Source organism: Zootoca vivipara, chromosome 15 (genome assembly GCF_963506605.1).
Source record: "Zootoca vivipara chromosome 15, rZooViv1.1, whole genome shotgun sequence".
Classification (NCBI taxonomy): domain Eukaryota; kingdom Metazoa; phylum Chordata; class Lepidosauria; order Squamata; family Lacertidae; genus Zootoca; species Zootoca vivipara.
Window position 1 is genome coordinate 45163640 of NC_083290.1, and position 17494 is coordinate 45181133.

The 17494-nt window shown below is 43.5% G+C and overlaps 1 protein-coding gene across 1 annotated transcript in view; it reads right to left on the reverse strand.

Annotated features, from left to right (window-relative positions):
* The window catches only part of HTRA4 (HtrA serine peptidase 4), a 30336-nt gene that overhangs the window by 4298 nt on the left and 8544 nt on the right, over positions 1 to 17494 (reverse strand). Inside the window, exon 6 of the mRNA XM_035138992.2 lies at positions 13203 to 13317. Within this exon, the coding sequence (XP_034994883.1) occupies positions 13203 to 13317 (115 nt within the window). The remainder of the gene's footprint in view (positions 1 to 13202; positions 13318 to 17494) is intronic.

The window sequence follows — 17494 nt, forward strand, 5'->3', positions numbered from 1 at the left end:
AAGTTAATAAAGAGTCAGTTAAGCAAGCTATTAGGATATTACAAACCCAATACTCTATGATAGTTAATGAAGAAATCAGTTGGAAAATAAAAAGAATAAAGTAGAAATATTTTGAGCATGCAAATAAATCAGGAAAATTGCTAGCGTGACAATTGAAAAAAAGTGAACAGAGGAATTTTATAAGGAAAATTAACATAAATGGGAAAATCACAGATAAAATGAGGGAAATAAGAAAAGTATTTGTGAAATACTTCTCAGAATTGTACAAGAAAGGAAAAGAGAAGACATTTAAAATAGAGGAATATATAAAAAATAGCAATCTGCCAAAAATAAAAGAAGAACAATTAGGAACCCTAAATAATTATGTAACAGCTCAATAAGTCTTAGAAGCAATAAATTGGACAAAAAATGGCAAGTCTCTGGTACCAGATGGATTAACGGCAAAATATTATTAAAAATTAAGTAAATCCGTTAAAGGATGTAATGAATGAAATTTTAAAGACAGGTGAAATTCCAGGAACATAGAAAAAAGTTTATATAACAGTGATTCCAAAACAAGATATGGGTTTAATGCAAATTAAAAATTATAGGCCAATTTCATTATTAAATAATGATTATACAGTGGTGCCTCGCAAGATGAATTTAATTCGTTCCACCGGTCAATTCGTTTTACGAAAAATTCATCTTGCAAAGCACCGTTTCCCATAGGAACGCATTGAAATTTAATTAATGCGTTTCTATGGGCTCTGGGGGACTGGTGGCGGGGGCGCTTGCTCGCATGGCTCGGGGAAGCCAGGTGGCGGCAGCGCTGAGGCGGCCGATCCCAGGCCGGCCTGAGGGCGAGCGCCGTGCACTTTCTCCCGCTCGCCTTGGCGGCGGTGGCGCTGAGGCAGTCGATCCCAGGTCGGCCCGAGGGCGAGCGCGGGGCGAGCAGGAGAAAGCATGAGGCGCTCACCCTCCAGCCGGCCCGGATCGGCCCCCTCAGCGCCGCAGCTGAAGCGCGGCGGGCGCTGCTTGCTGGGGCTTGCCAGGCATTCGTCTTGCGAGGTACCACTGTAAATTATTCGCAAATATTCTAGCTAGTAGGTTGAAAAAAAATTAGCTGAATATATGCATCAAGATCAGGCTGGATTCCTTCCAGGTAGACAGATGAAAGAGAATATAAGAAATATATTAAATGTGAGACTTCCGCTTGGGGTGCCGTAGAAGCTGGCTAAAAATAACATCTCTCCAGCTCCCACGGGGTAATCAGAGGCTGTAATGGGAGTAAGCAGCCTCCCGAAATCTTCCCAGGGGGTACGGGAAGACCCAGTCTCATCCGCAGATGCCCATCAACCAGCTTCGACTTCAGAAGGAAATAGGGGCTGGGGGCACTGGATAGAAAGCCCCCATGGGAGTCTGGATCTCCTGGATGCTGATTCTACGAGCGAACCAGGCTCCACGGCATGAGAGAATAATTGGATATTAGTTGTGGGCATGCTTCAGACGAGGAAGCAAGATTTATTCTGCTAAGCTTAGCCACTGAGAAAATAAAGGATAACAGAGGAATGTTTACATCAGAGCAAGAAATGGTATGTGACGGAGCGGAAGGAGGGCAGCAAGAACTCTAACTGTTCTCTATAACTGTGCTTTATTATTTGTTTTTGTTTAGTTGTTTAGTCGTGTCCGACTCTTCGTGACCCCATGGATCAAAGCACGCCAGGCACTCCTGTCTTCCACTGCCTCCCGCAGTTTGGTCAGACTCATGTTTGTAGCTTCAAGAACACTGTCCAGCCATCTCGTCCTCTGTCGTCCCCTTCTCCTAGTGCCTTCAATCTTTCCCAACATCAGGGTCTTTTCCAGGGAGTCTTCTCTTCTCATGAGGTAGCCAAAGTATTGGAGCCTCAGCTTCAGGATCTGTCCTTCCAGTGAGCACTCGGCCCTGTCTGGCGTAGTCGAAACAAAATAATTCCCCCCCCCCGTAGCACCTTAGAGACCAACTAAGTTTGTCACTAAAGAAGTGTGCATGCACATGAAAGCTCATACCAATGACAAACTTGTTGTTGTTTAGTCGTTTAGTCGTGTCCCACTCTTCGTGACCCCATGGACCAGAGCACGCCAGGCACTCCTGTCTTCTACTGCCTCCTGCAGTTTGGTCAGACTCATGTCGGTAGCTTCGAGAACACTGTCCAACCATATCGTCCTCTGTCGTCCCCTTCTCCTTGTGCCCTCCATCTTTCCCAACATCAGGGTCCTTTCCAGGGAGTCTTCTCATGAGCACTCAGGGCTGATTTCCTTCAGAATGGATAGGTTTGATCTTCTTGCAGTCCATGGGTCTCTCAAGAGTCTCCTCCAGCACCAAAAATTCAAAAGAATCAATTCTTCGGCGATCAGTCTTCTTTATGGTCCAGCTCTCACTTCCATACATCACTACTGGGAAAACCATAGCTTTAACTATACGGACCTTTGTTGACAAGGTGATGTCTCTGCTTTTTAAGATGTTGTCTAGGTTTGTCATTGCTTTTCTCCCAAGAAGCAGGCGTCTTTTAATTTCATGACTGCTGTCACCATCTGCAGTGATCAAAAAGCCCAGGAAAGTAAAATCTCTCACTGTCTCCATTTCTTCCCCTTCTATTTGCCAGGAGGTGATGGGACCAGTGGCCATGATCTTGGTTTTTTTGATGTTGAGCTTCAGACCATATTTTGCGCGCTCTTCTTTCACCCTCATTAAAAGGTTCTTTAATTCCTCCTCACTTTCTGCCATCAAGGTTGTGTCATCTGCATATCTGAGGTTGTTGATATTTCTTCTGGCAATCTTAATTCCGGCTTGGGATTCATCTAGTCCAGTATTTCACATGATGAATTCTGCATATAAGTTAAATAAGCAGGGAGACAATACACAACCTTGTCACACTCCTTTCCCAATTTTGAACCAATCAGTTGTTCCATATCCAGTTCTAACTGTAGCTTCTTGTCCCATTTAGAGATTTCTCAGGAGACAGATGAGGTGATCAGGCACTCCCATTTCTTTAAGAACTTGCCATAGTTTGCTGTGGTCGACACAATCAAAGGCTTTTGCATAGTCGATGAAGCAGAAGTAGATGTTTTTCTGGAGCTCTCTAGCTTTCTCTATAATCCAGTGCATGTTTGCTATTTGGTCTCTGGTTCCTCTGCCTCTTCGAAATCCAGCTTGCACTTCTGGGAGTTCTCGGTCCACATACATGCTTTACTATATACTTAACAAAACTCCCCCCAGAAGAGCCGTATACAACATTTACATAGCAAGCAAGATTGTAAATTTGGAAATTTACTGAGATAATATGGTTTCTTAAATATATAAACTGTGTGGATGGAAAATATAAATATAAAATATAATCAAAGTTTGTATTTTTGGACTTGCCTGGAATGTGGCTAAAGACTCCCTAACTCATGGACATCAAAGAGAAGCAATCTCATTAGCAGCTGGAAACTTGTCAAGAAATTTCTGAGACATGACGCAGTTACAAAATAGATTTCGCCATATTGGAGACAAAGCCGGCTACGATAACAGTCAAAGGGGGAGTGAGCCATAAATTAGATGTGTGTTTACAGTCCTGACCTGACAAAATCTCCCCTGAAAAGGCTTTATTGAGTAGCGGCATGGAGAAATCATCACAGAAGCTTAAAGATTTGATTTACTGGGATTGCTTGAAGATGGCGGCCGCCGGCTGTGAAAAGGACTTTTGGATTTCTGGACTGACTTGGCAAGATACCAGCGTGCAAAGAGACAGTGCTAACTTACCGAAGGGAATCATAGGCATAAATTCACACAGAATTATATACTGTTTGGTTAAACTTGCTTAACTTGCTTAGATTATTGGATATGATCTGGATTATATTGAATAGAAATGCAGTGATTATAAGAGGACTAGGCCTTCTGAGTCTGAAGCATGGGAAATCAGATTAAATTTGTATAATTTGGCAGAAGATTTGGATTAATTGTTTAATTGATATTTAATTCCAACCCAGTTTCTATGTAAAAGAAATGTCTGTAAAGAGTTGACAAAAAATTTGACTGAAAACAAAATAAGATTTTGATGGGAATACCCTGAAGGTGTATTATTCTATTATAAGGATGAAAAATTTAAGATTAAAACAGAGCAGGAGATGAAGGCATTTGGAAGAAGCCATAAAGAGTTGGGAAAATACAAGGAGTGGAAGAGGAACCTGATGGAGATAAATAAGAAATTGAACAGGAAAAATAATAATAATGATAAGAGGGTGAAAAATTAATCTTAGTAGGTACTCATGCCCCAATTGAGAGGAACGTAGAAATCTTGCAAAAATTAGAAGGTTTGATAGATTATATGGATAATAAATTCCAATGATGGGAGACTCTAACTTCTATTGAAATGGACAGATTTTTCAGGTTTGGAAACTAGCAAATTCCATTAGTGGATGAATGGTGACAGGAAAAAATTGGATATAAGGAAACAGCTAATAGTAAAAATCCGACAGTAGGGTGAAGAAACATTCTGAAAACAAATACAGTGGTGCCTCGCTAGACGAATGCCCTGTAAGCCGAATTTTCGCTTTATGAATATGTTTTGCGATCAGAGGTTGCCTCGCAAGACGAGGTTTTCTATGGCCACCGCATCGTCTTGTGAAGCATGGCCATAAAAACCTCCGATCACAAAACCTAGTGAAAGGGGCATTTGTCTAGCAAAAGGGGAACCAGCTGCAGCGAGGAAAGAAGGCAAAGGAAAGATCAGCTGAGAGGCGCTGACAGCTGATCTTCCTTTGCCTTCTTTCCTTGCTGCAGCTGGTTCCCCTTTGTGTTCCGCTGGTCTCTGCCGGTTGCCGCGAGCAGTGAGGGGCAACCGGCAGAGACCAGCGGAACACTAGCGCAGGGAGAAGGCAAAGGTCTTGCCCCGCCGCCTGTCCGATCCAGGCGGAAGGCAGCGAGGAGAATAGCTTCCCCCATCGCCGCCTCTCACCGCGCACAGCCGGCATGGGGCACAGCTTCGGAGACCTCCGAAGCTGCGCCCCATGCTGGGGAAGGCAGGCGGGACGCGGCGGTGGGAGAAGCTCTTCTCCCGCCGCTGCCTCTCGCTGCGCACGGCCGGCATGGGAGACCTCCGAAGCTGCGCCTCATGCCGGGGAAGCTCTTCTCCCGCCGCTGCCTCTCTCCGTGCACGAATTGACCCATGGAACGAATTAATTTCGTCTAGTGAGGCACCACTGTATGTAAAGTATATTAGTAAGATGTGTTGAATGTATATTAGCAAAATGAATCTAACTTCATAACTAGATTTTAGAAAACACTAAGATAACAGGGTATGAACTTTAAAACATAACATACTGGTAGGGTATGGAGGAAGTTTATTAATTTGGTACAGTAAATATATGATTGATTACAAGTCAGGTTACATATGTATATTCAATGTTAAAGTGGACTTAATAGTATTTTTACTTTTGTTTCCAGCTTTATGGATTTTTTTTCTTTTTCTTGTTTTTTCCTTGAAAATGGATTAGATATTTAAATTGGAAAAGTTAATAAAAATGTTTATTAAAAAAGAAATATATTAAATGTGATAGAGTATCTGAAGGTAAAAAATGAGAAAAAAGCAGCAATGATGTTTATAGATGCAGAAAAAAGCTTTTGATAATGCTTCCTAGGATTTCATGTAAAAACTGCTCGGAAAAATCAATTGTGGAGGTAAATTTTTGAAAGGAATACAAGCAATTTATTCAGAACAAAATGCAAACTTAATTGTAAAACAGGTGATAACGAATGAATGTAAAATACAAAAAGGAACTCGGCAAGGATGTCCGTTATCACTGCTTTTGTTTATATTGCTCCTGGAAGTACTTGCAAGAAACATAAGAGCAGACAAAGAGATTACAGGGATAAAAACTAAGAAAAATGAATTTAAATTGAAAGCCTTTGCTGATGATTTAGTAATTACAGTAGAAGATCCAAAAAACTGTCTCCCCAGGGTAATAGAGAAAATCCAGGAATTTGAGGAAGTCGCAGGATTTAAACTAAATAGGAATAAAACTAAATTATTAGTTAAAAATTTAAAAGAAGAGAAAAATGACTTGGTAAAAAGTACTGAGATATGAGATAGAAATCCACAAAAAAGTAAAATATTTAGGGATATGGTTAACAACAAGAAATATAAATTTGTATAAAGACAATGATGAAAAAGTATGGAATGAGATTAAAAGGAATCTAGAAATATGGAGTAGAATGAACCTTTCCCTACTAGGAAGAATTGCCGCAGTAAAAATGAATGTTCTACCGAAGATGCTCTTTCTTTTTCAGACAGTCCCAGTAATGGTTAAGGATGATTCACTCAAAAAAAAAAATGGCAAAAGGATTATCTCCAAGTTTGTCAGGGGGGTGGGTGGGGGGAAGGCCAAGGATTAAACACTAGACACAGATACTAAAGAAAGAGGAGGCTTCGCCCTCCCAGACTTTAAACTGTATTACGAGGCTGCATATTTGGGAAGCACTGGATTTGAAAGAACATGATAACAGATATGAATAGCATGCATACTTATGGTATGGGAAAGTGAAAGTTCATAAAGGTTTCTACAATAATATAATTAGGAGATCATTAATGAGAGTGTGGGAGGTATATAAGGACTTAATAGAATAAAAAACACCTTGGTGGTTATCACCAATTGAAGCTTTGTTGTTCAAATCACTTGACAAAAAGGGAAAGTGGCCTACATATAGAGAACTATTGAGAGCTCAAGAAGGGAAATGGAAAGTAAAAGATTATGAAGAAATCAAAGAACATTTTCAGAGTTAGCTGCATTACAGACAATTAAACGAAATGTATAAGGAGGATTAAAAAAAGGATTCAGTTATACAATTTCCAGATTTCAAAGAGAGGTTATAGAAGAAGATGTGAAACTACTGAAGAAAGCATATTGTATTCTGCTAGAATGGGAAACAAAATACGAGGAGGTTAAATCGGTCATGATTAAATGGGCACAATGAGAGTTTACTATAGATCCCCAAGCCAAACTGAGGACACAGATGATACCTTCCTGGAACAGATGGCCAACCATTCAAAAGGAAGTGAGATAGTAGTAATGGGGGATTTCAACTATCCTGATATTTGTTGGATGTCAAACTCAGCCAAGAGCATAAGGTCAAACAGATTCCTCACTGGCCTTGCAGATAATTTCATTGTCCAGAAGGTAGGAGAAGCAACAAGAGGATCAACCATTTTCGATCTGATCCTAACCAATAGTGATGACCTGGTTGGTTAGTGGGGCAGAAGTGGCAGGATCATTAGGTGGGAGTGACCATGCTCTTCTGGAGTTTATTATACAGCGGAAAGGAGCAACCAAGAATACTAAGACTCAAATTCTAGACTTTAAGAAAGCCGACTTCAGAAAACTTAGGGAAACGCTGGGTGAAATCCCATGGACAGTAATACAGAAAGGGTGTTCATGATGGTTGGGAGTTTGTAAAAAGGGAGATATTAAAAGCACAACTTCAGACAATACCAATGAGACGGAAACATGGAAGGTGCCTAAGGAAGCTAGGGTGGCTATCTAAAGAACTTTTAACTGAGTTAAGATTTAAAAGGGATATGTACAAAAAATGGAAAAAGGGGAAAACCACCAGAGAGGAATTCAAACAAATAGCCAGCACGTGTAGAGACAAAGTCAGAAAAGCTAAAGCACAGAATGAACTCAGGCTTGCTAGAGAGGTTAAAATCAACAAAAAGGGCTTTTATGGGTATGTCCGTAGCAAAAGGAAGAACAAAGAAACAGTGGGGTCACTTAGTGGAGAAGATGGTGAAATGCGAACAGGGGACAGAGAAAGGGCAGAACTCCTCAATGCCTTCTTTGCCTCAGTCTTCTCCAAAAAAGAAAACAATGCCCGACCTGAAGAATATGGAGCAGATGATTCAGCAGGGGAAACACAGCCCAGAATAAGTAAGGAGGTAGTACAAGAATACTTGGCTAGTTTAGATGTATTCAAGTCTCCAGGGCCAGATGAACTACATCCAAGAGTATTAAAAGAACTGGCAGAGGTGATTTCAGAACCACTGGCAGTTGTCTTTGAGAATTCCTGGAGAACAGGCAAAGTCCCAGCAGACTGGAGGAGGGCAAATGTTGTCCCTATTTTCAAAAAGGGGGACAGAGAGGACCCAAACAATTACCGCCCTGTCAGCCTGACATCAATACCAGGAAAGATTCTAGAGCAGATCATTAAGCAAACGGTCTGTGAGCACCTAGAAAGGAATGCTGTGATCACTAAAAGTCAGCATGGGTTTCTGAAAAATAGGTCATGCCAGACTAATCTGATCTCATTTTTTGACAGAGTCACAAGCCTGGCAGATGAAGGGAACGCTGTGGATGTAGCGTATCTTGATTTCAGCAAGGCCTTTGACAAGGTGCCCCATGATATTCTTGTAAATAAACTAGTAAAATGGAGGCTAGACAATGCTACCATTCAGTGGATTTGTAACTGGCTGACTGACCAAAGCCAAAGGGTCCTCATCAATGGCTCCTCCTCATCCTGGAGAGTAGTGACTAGTGGGGTGCCACAGGGTTCTATCTTGGGCCCAGTCGTATTCAACATCTTTATCAATGACTTGGATGATGGGCTTGAGGGCATCCTGATCAAGTTTGCAGATGACACCAAATTGGGAGGGGTGGCTAATACCCCAGAGGACAGGATCACACTTCAAAATGACCTTAACAGATTAGACAACTGGGCCAAAGCAAACAAGTTGAATTTTAACAGGGAGAAATGTAAAGTACTACACTTGGGCAAAAAGAATGAAAGGCACAAATATAGGATGGGTGACACCTGGCTTGAGAGCAGTACATGTGAAAAGGATCTAGGAGTCTTGGTAGACCACAAACTTGACATGAGTCAACAGTGTGATGCAGCAGATAAAAAAGCTAATGCAATTCTGGGCTGCATCAGTAGGAGTATAGCATCTAGATCCCTAGATCCCTAGGTCCCCAGCGCCTGCATATTTCTGCCTCATTAGCGAAATAAGCAACAGTTCCGAACCCCTGAGGAAGGAGCAGAAGAGAGGAGGTAAGAAAGTCCTCTTCTCAGAGAGTAGCGCTCAATCCCTGATCTTTCCTGACAACTGCACATTTGGGAAAGATGCTGAGCGAGAGGCTCTCGGCTCCTCACAACGGGCAGCTCTGCCTTGGCGGAGCTCGGATCGCCCGCTCCGACCTTTGCCGCTCTTCTGGACAGTTATCCTGCAATTTTCTTGTCAGCCTTATTATGAAACACTTGTGGCGGCCTCGCTAGCCAGGAACGTGGCTGGCCCACCACCAACACCAGCCCGCCAACCACCCTCGTTAGTCTTAAATTGCTGCTGGTTTATCCTGAGGCGCTCCTCCCCCACCCTCGCCCCGCCCGCCATTAGGCGCCATCAAACACCCTCACACAACGGCGTTTGTGGCTGGAGCAGGACACTGGAGCGCGCGGGCGCGGCTGCTGGTTGGGAGGTTGGGAGAGAGAGCGGAGGGAAGCGGTGCGTTTCCGCGCAGGCGCGCGCGCTGTTCCGTGACCGATCTCACTGAATCCTTACTTGAAATCTCCTCTCCAGACCAAAAATAGCGCCGGCCCTCTCTCTCCGAGCACCATAGAGATAAAGGAGGGGCCATACAGGGGAAAGGAGGGGGGAGGGAGGGAAAAAATGTGGCGGTTGGTCAGCTGGGAGAAGCCTGGCAAGCGGGGTTATTATGGCGGGCGAGGAAGAGGCCGGGGACACGGAGAAGGTAAATGAGCTGGGAGCGGAGGTAAATGAGCTGGGAGCGGTTTTTGTGCTGTCAGCAGCACGCCAACCGCTCAAGACCTGAGCCGGGTGGCAATGTGAGAGGGGAGTGCGTGGGTAAGCGCTGGCGAACGCTCTGCGTCCAATCCCTGTGTCCCTGGGGCACATGCGCCTTAGTGCACAAAACAGGACACACGGAATCTGGACGCAGAGACACAGGGACTTTATTATATAGGATTCTATGAAGATATAGGACATAATATACAATTCGAGGATTGGGGAAAACTATGGAAAGTAGATTTGACATTTACAGATTGTTCTCTTCTGAAGGAAAATTACATGAAAATGATGTATAGATGGTATATTAAGTAAACATGGCAAAAATGTACAAAACCGGGTCAAACACATGTTGGAAATGTAAAGAAAAAGAAGGTACGTTTTATCCTATGTGGTAGGAATGTAGAGGTTAAAATGTTTTGGGAGATGATATATAAGGAATTTAAAAAAAAGACTTATTAAAAAACCAGAAGTATTTTTGATAGGGATTTTAGGACAAGAAAAACTAGGAACTAATTTATGTATGCTACAACAGCAGCAAGAGTCTTATTGGCACAAAATTGGAAGATTGAGGAAATCCTGAGGAAAGAGCAATGGCAAGATAAATTGATGAGTTATGAGGAGATGGCAAAGTTAACATACAGAATACGTGAGAAGGACAATCATGACTTTAAGGAAGAATGGGAATTTTTTACAATTTACTAAAAAAGACAACAAAAAGACTTGGACTCCTTGGCAGGTTTTGAATAAACATTCACAAATTTATTGGCAGAACATATGACAGATAGAGAAGCTCTATACAGCCAGCAAAAACAAGACCTGGAGCTCACTGTGGCTCAGATCATCAGCTTCTTATAGCAAAATTCAAGCTTAAACTGAAGAAAGCAGGAAAAACCATTGGGCCAGTAAGATACAATCTAAATCAAATCCCTTATGAATACACAGTGGAAGTGAGGAACAGGTTTAAGAATTGAGATTTGGTGGACAGAGTTCCTGAAGAACTATGGATGGAGGCTCGTAACATTATACAGGAGGCAGCAATGAAAACCATCCCAATTTAAAGGAAATGCAAGAAAGCAAAGTGGCTGTCCAATGAGGCCTTACAAATAGCGGGGGAGAGAAGGCAAGCAAAATGCGAGGTAGATAGTGAAAGATACAGGAAATTGAATGCAGACTTCCAAAAAATAGCAAGGAGAGACAAGAGGGCCTTCTTAAATGAGCAATACAAAGAAATAGAGGAAAACAACAGAATGGGAAAAACCAGAGATCTGTTCAAGAAAATTGGAGATACGAAAGGAAGATTTCATAAAAAGATTACCATAATAAAGGACAAAAGTGGTAAGGACCTAACAGAAGCAGAAGACATCAAGAAGAGGTGGCAAGAATACACAGAGGAATTATACCAGAAAGATATGGAGGTCTCGTACACCCCAGGTAGTGTGGTTGCTGACCTTGAGCCAGACATCTTGGAGAATGAAGTCAAATGGGCCTTAGAAAGCACTGCTAATAACAAGGCCAGTGGAAGTGATGATATTCCAGCTGAACTATTTAAAATTGTAAAAGATGATGCTGTTAAGGTGCTACACCCAATATGCCAGCAAGTTTGGAAAACTCAGCAATGGCCAGAGGATTGGAGAAGATCAGTCTACATCCCAATTCCAAAGAAGGGCAGTGCCAAAGAATGCTCCAACTACCGCACAATTGCCCTCATTTCACACGCTAACAAGGTTATGCTCAAAATTCTACAAGGCAGGCTTAGGCAGTATGTGGACCGAGAACTCCCAGAAGTGCAAGCTGGATTTCGAAGGGGCAGAGGAACCAGAGACCAAATAGCAAACATGCGCTGGATTATGGAGAAAGCTAGAGAGCTCCAGAAAAACATCTATTTCTGCTTCATTGATTACGCAAAAGCATTTGACTGTGTCGACCACAGCAAACTATGGCAAATTCTTAAAGAAATGGGAGTGCCTGATCACCTCATCTGTCTCCTGAAAAATCTCTATGTGGGACAAGAAGCTACAGTTAGAACTGGATATGGAACAACTGATTGGTTCAAAATTGGGAAAGGAGTATGACAAGGTTGTATATTGTCTCCCTGCTTATTTAACGTATATGCAGAATTCATCATGCGAAAGGCTGGACTGGATGAATCCCAACAACAACCTCAGATATACTGATGACACAACCTTGATGGCAGAAAGTGAGGAGGAATTAAAGAACCTTTTAATGAGGGTGAAAGAGGAGAGCGCAAAATATCGTCTGATGCTCAACATCAAAAAAACCAAGATCATGGCCACTGGTCTCATCACCTCCTGGCAAATAGAAGGGGAAGAAATGGAGGCAGTGAGAGATTTTATTTTCTTGGGTTCCATGATCACTGCAGATGGTGACAGCAGTCACAAAATTAAAAGACGCCTGCTTCTTGGGAGAAAAGCAATGACAAACCTAGACAGCATCTTAAAAAGCAGAGACATAACCTTGCCGACGAAAGTCCGTATACTTAAAGCTATGGTTTTCCCAGTAGTGATGTATGGAAGTGAGAACTGGACCATAAAGAAGGCTGGTCGCTGAAGAATTGATGCTTTTGAATTATGGTTCTGGAGGAGACTGTTGTTAGTCCCTCGGACTGCAAGAAGATCAAACCTATCCATTCTGAAGAAAATCAGCCCTGAGCGCTCACTGGAAGTATTGAGGCTCCAATACTCATGAGAAGAGAAGATTCCCTGGAAAAGACCCTGATGTTGGGAAAGATTGAGGGCACTAGGAGAAGGGGATGACAGAGGACGAGATGGTTGGACAGTGTTCTTGAAGCTACCAACATGAGTCTGACCAAACTGCGGGAGGCAGTGGAAGACACGGGTGCCTGGCGTGCTCTGGTCCATGGGGTCACGAAGAGTCAGACATGACTAAATGACTAAACAACAATGGCAGATAAAGTAACGATATGTACAAATTTATAACATGCAGAAAATAATATGTATTAACAAATCAGAATGTGGAGCTGAGGGAAGTCTCGAGGGGGTGGGAGAGGGAGGGAGGGAGGAGGGGGGAAGGGGAAAATAATTGATTATGTTGATTGATAATTTGGTTTGCTAAAACTGTCTAATAAAAAATTTATTTGAAGATAAATAAATAAATAAGCAGATGTTCCCCTGCTCTGCACTCAAAAAAGGACAGAGGGATTGTGTGAACTGGACAGAAGGTTCTCTGATAGCCTTAAAAACATGTCTATTATATATTCCTAAGAAAGTGGGAAGCTCCTTTCCAGGGATTCAGAGAAGAGTCTTAACCTGCCCTGCCTGGAGATGTTGGCAATTGATCTTGGGGTGCAAAGCAGTTGCTCTCCTGCTGAGTTACAGCCCTTTCTACAACCTACAGGGAGTTTCTGTGTGGGAGAAACAGGCTTCCTATTACCTTTCATGTAGCGATTGTGATAATCTTCCAGGAACTGGCGGATTCGATCAGAGGGGATGGCAAAGGAGATGCCAGCTGTGACCTTCAGGGTGTTCATTCCAATGACTTCACCATCCTAATGGAAAGAGAGCAGCCGTTGTGGCCAAGTGGAAGGATTTCCATCCCTTGATATGTCGGAAGAAGCAAGAATTATGAGAGTGGTAGTCGGGGGGTGTATGTGTTCAATTAAGGCCAGCAGGTCGGCAGCAACAATAGCTCTGTTGGGAGGGCAGTGCCCATACAGAAAGAACTCAAACCAACCAAGCTGGCCAGAAGAAGTCCTGAAATAGTCGAATCCAATTTTTGAAGTGGTAAAAGCAAACTCTTAACAATACTTCTAAATACTAATGCTTTTTAAAGTAGAATTTAAGTTGGGATGTTAGCTAAATCTGCTTCTCATGCAACTCAAAATCCTACTGCCTTCACCCCCAGAGCTACATAGAAAAATGAGTGAGATTGAACAAAGATGATTGCAGAGCATTGCAGAGAAGTGTATCTCGCTCTTGGAATCCCAATTATGGAGGAATAATCTGAGAGTAATTGGCATCATAGAATCATAGAGTTGTTATAGACTAGTCATCTATCTAACCCTGCAATGCAGGAATCTCAGCGGAAGCATTCATGACAGAGGGCCATCCAACCTCAGCCTAAAAGCCTAGAAGTAAGGAGAGTCCAGCTCTCCACCTCTCATGGGAGTCTGTTCCACTGCTGAACAGCTCTTACTGTCACAAAGTTGTTTCTGGTGTTCAGTTGGAATCATTTTTCTTGTAACTTGAAGCCTCCTGAGCAGGAGAAAACAAGCTTGCTACTTCTTGCATGTGACAGCCATGGAGATACTGTACTTGAAGATGGCTCTCATATCTCCTTTTCCAGGCTAAACATACCCAGCTCCCTCCACCATTCCTCATAAGGATTGGTTTCCAGACCCTTGATCATCTCGTTCGCCCTCCTCGGCACACCTTCCAGCTTGCCAACAACAAATTGTGGTGCCCAGAATTTGACACAGTATTCCGTGTGTTCTGACCAAGGCAGAATAGAGTAGGACTATGACTTCCCTTGATCTGAATACTATGCATCTGTTGATACAGCCTAGAATAGCACAAGCTTTTTTTGCTGCTGCATCACAATGTTGACTCATGTTCAGCTTGTGGCACACCAATATGCCTAGATCCTTTTCACATGGACTGCCAAGCTATATTTGTGCACCTGGTTCTTCCTGTCTCAGTGCAGAACTTGCATTGGTCCCTATTGGAATTCATTTTGTTAGCTGGGGCCCAGTTCTCCAATCTTTTAAGATCATTTTGAATTCTGATTCTGTCTTTTGCAACATTAGTTACCCCTCCCAGTTTGGTCTCATCAACAAATTTGATGAGCATCCCCTCAATTCCTTCAAGTAATTTATAAAGACGTTGAACAACAACAGGCCCAGGACAAAACCCTATGGCACCCGACTTGTCAGTTTTTTTTGCCTGCCTCCTGTCTGCAGCGACCTCACCTATTCTCCAGGAATTCTCCAAGATCATAGACAAAGGCTCAGAGTACAACCACAAGCTCCTTTAGTAACCTTGGATGCAGCTCTTCACACCTTGATTCCCTTTAATCAATGGATTGACAATATGACAACACTTGCAGCTTACAGGTGAAACTCGAAAAATTAGAATATCGTCGAAAAGTTCATTTAGAATAGAATAATAGAATCATAGAGTTGGAAGAGACCACAAGGGCCATCCAGTCCAACCCCTGCCAAGCAGGAAACACCATCAAAGCATTCCTGATATATGGCTGTCAAGCCTCTGCTTAAAGAAATCCAAAGAAGGAGACTCCACCACACTCCTTGGGAGTAAATTCCACTGTCGAACAGCTCTTACTGTCAGGAGGATCTTCCTAATGTTTAGCTGGAATCTTCTTTCTTGTAGTTTGAATCCATCGCTCCATGTCTGCTTCTCTGGAGCAGCAGAAAAAAACCTTTCACTCTCTCCTATATGACATCCTTTTATAGATTTGAACATGGCTATCAAATCACCCCTTAACCTTCTCTTCTCCAGGCTAAACATACCCAGCTCCCTAAGCCGTTCCTCATAAGGCATTGTTTCCAGGCCTTTGACCATTTTGGTTGCCCTCTTCTGGACACGTTCCAGCTTGTCAGTATCCTTCTTGAACTGTGGTGCCCAGAACTGGACACAGTACTCCAGGTGAGGTCTGATCAGAGCAGAATACAGTGGTACTATTACTTCCCTTGATCTAGATGCTATACTCCTTTTGATGCAGCCCAGAATTGCATTGGCTTTTTTAGCTGCTGCATCACACTGCTGACTCATGTCAAGTTTGTGGTCTACCAAGACTCCTAGATCCTTTTCACATGTACTGCTCTCAAGCCAGGCGTCACCCATCCTGTATTTGTGCCTTTCATTTTCCCCCCCCAAGTGTAGTACTTTACATTTCTCCCTGTTAAAATTCATCTTGTTTGCTTTGGCCCAGTTGTCTAAGGTCATTTTGAAGTGTGATCCTGTCCTCTGGGGTATTAGCCACCCCTCCCAATTTGGTGTCGTCTGCAAACTTGCTCAGGATGCCCTCAAGCCCATCATCCAAGTCATTGATAAAGATGTTGAATAAGACTGGGCCCAAGACCGAACCCTGTGGCACCCCACTAGTCACTTCTCTCCAGGATGAGGAGGAGCCATTGATGAGCACCCTTTGGCTTCGATCAGTCAGCCAGTTACAAATCCACTGAATGGTAGCATTGTCTAGCCTGCATTTTACTAGTTTATTTACAAGAATATCATGGGGCACCTTGTCAAAGGCCTTGCTGAAATCAAGATAGGCTACATCCACAGTGTTCCCTTCATCTACCAGGCTTGTGACTCTGTCAAAAAATGAGATCAGATTAGTCTGACATGACCTATTTTTCAGAAACCCATGCTGACTTTTACTGATCACAGCGTTCCTTTCTATGTGCTCACAGACCGTTTGCTTAATGATCTGCTTTATTTCAGTATTCAACTTAAAATGTCAAACCAAAATAGGAGATAGACTCATGACATGCAAAGCGAGATATGCCAAGCCTTTATTTGTTGTAATTGTGATGATTATGGAGTACAGCTGAAGAAAGGGACAAAGGTGAGAGCTGTTTCCTTGTTCTGCTGGATCTCTCAGCGGCTTTTGACACCATTGACCATAACATCCTTCTGGACCGTCTAGAGGGCTTGGGAGCTGGGGGCACTGTCATGCAGTGGTTCCGCTCCTTCCTCCTGGGCCGTGTTCAGAAAGTGGTGGGGGGGGATGAGTGTTCAGACCCCTGGGCTCTCACTTGTGGGGTGCCTCAGGGTTCTGTCCTCTCCCCCATGCTTTTCAACATCTATATGCAGCCGCTGGGAGAGATCATCAGGGGGTTTGGGCTGGGTGTCCATCAGTATGCTGATGATACCCAGCTCTACCTCTCTTTTAAATCAGAACCAGTGAAGGTGGTGAAGGTCCTGTGTGAGTGCTTGGAGGCGGTTGGAGGATGGATGGCGGCTAACAGATTGAGGTTGAATCCTGACAAGACAGAAGTACTGTTTGTGGGGGACAGGAGGCGGGCGGGTGTAGAGGACTCCCTGGTCCTGAATGGGGTAACTGTGCCCCTGAAGGACCAGGTGCGCAGCCTGGGAGTCATTTTAGACTCACAGCTGTCCATGGAGGCACAGGTCAACTCTGTGTCCAGGGCAGCTGTTTATCAGCTCCATCTGGTACGCAGGCTGAGTCCCTACCTGCCCACTGACTGTCTCTCCAGAGTGGTGCATGCTCTAGTTATCTCTCGCTTGGACTACTGCAATGCGCTCTATGTGGGGCTACCTTTGAAGGTGACCCGGAAACTACAACTAATCCAGAATGCGGCAGCTAGACTGGTGACTGGGAGCGGCCCCCGAGACCACATAACACCGGTCTTGAAAGACCTACATTAGCTCCCAGTATGTTTCCGAGCACAGTTCAAAGTGTTGGTGTTGACCTTTAAAGCTCTAAACGGCCTCGGTCCGGTATACCTGAAGGAGTGTCTCCACCCCCATCGTTCTGCCCGGACACTGAGGTCCAGCGCAGAGGGCCTTCTGGCGGTTCCCTCGCTACGAGAAGCCAAGTTACAGGGAACCAGGCAGAGGGCCTTCTCGGTGGTGGCACCCACCCTGTGGAATGCCCTCCCACCAGAGGTCAAAGAGAACAACAATGACCAGACCTTTAGAAGGCATCTCAAGGCAGCCCTTTTTAGGGAAGCTTTTAAT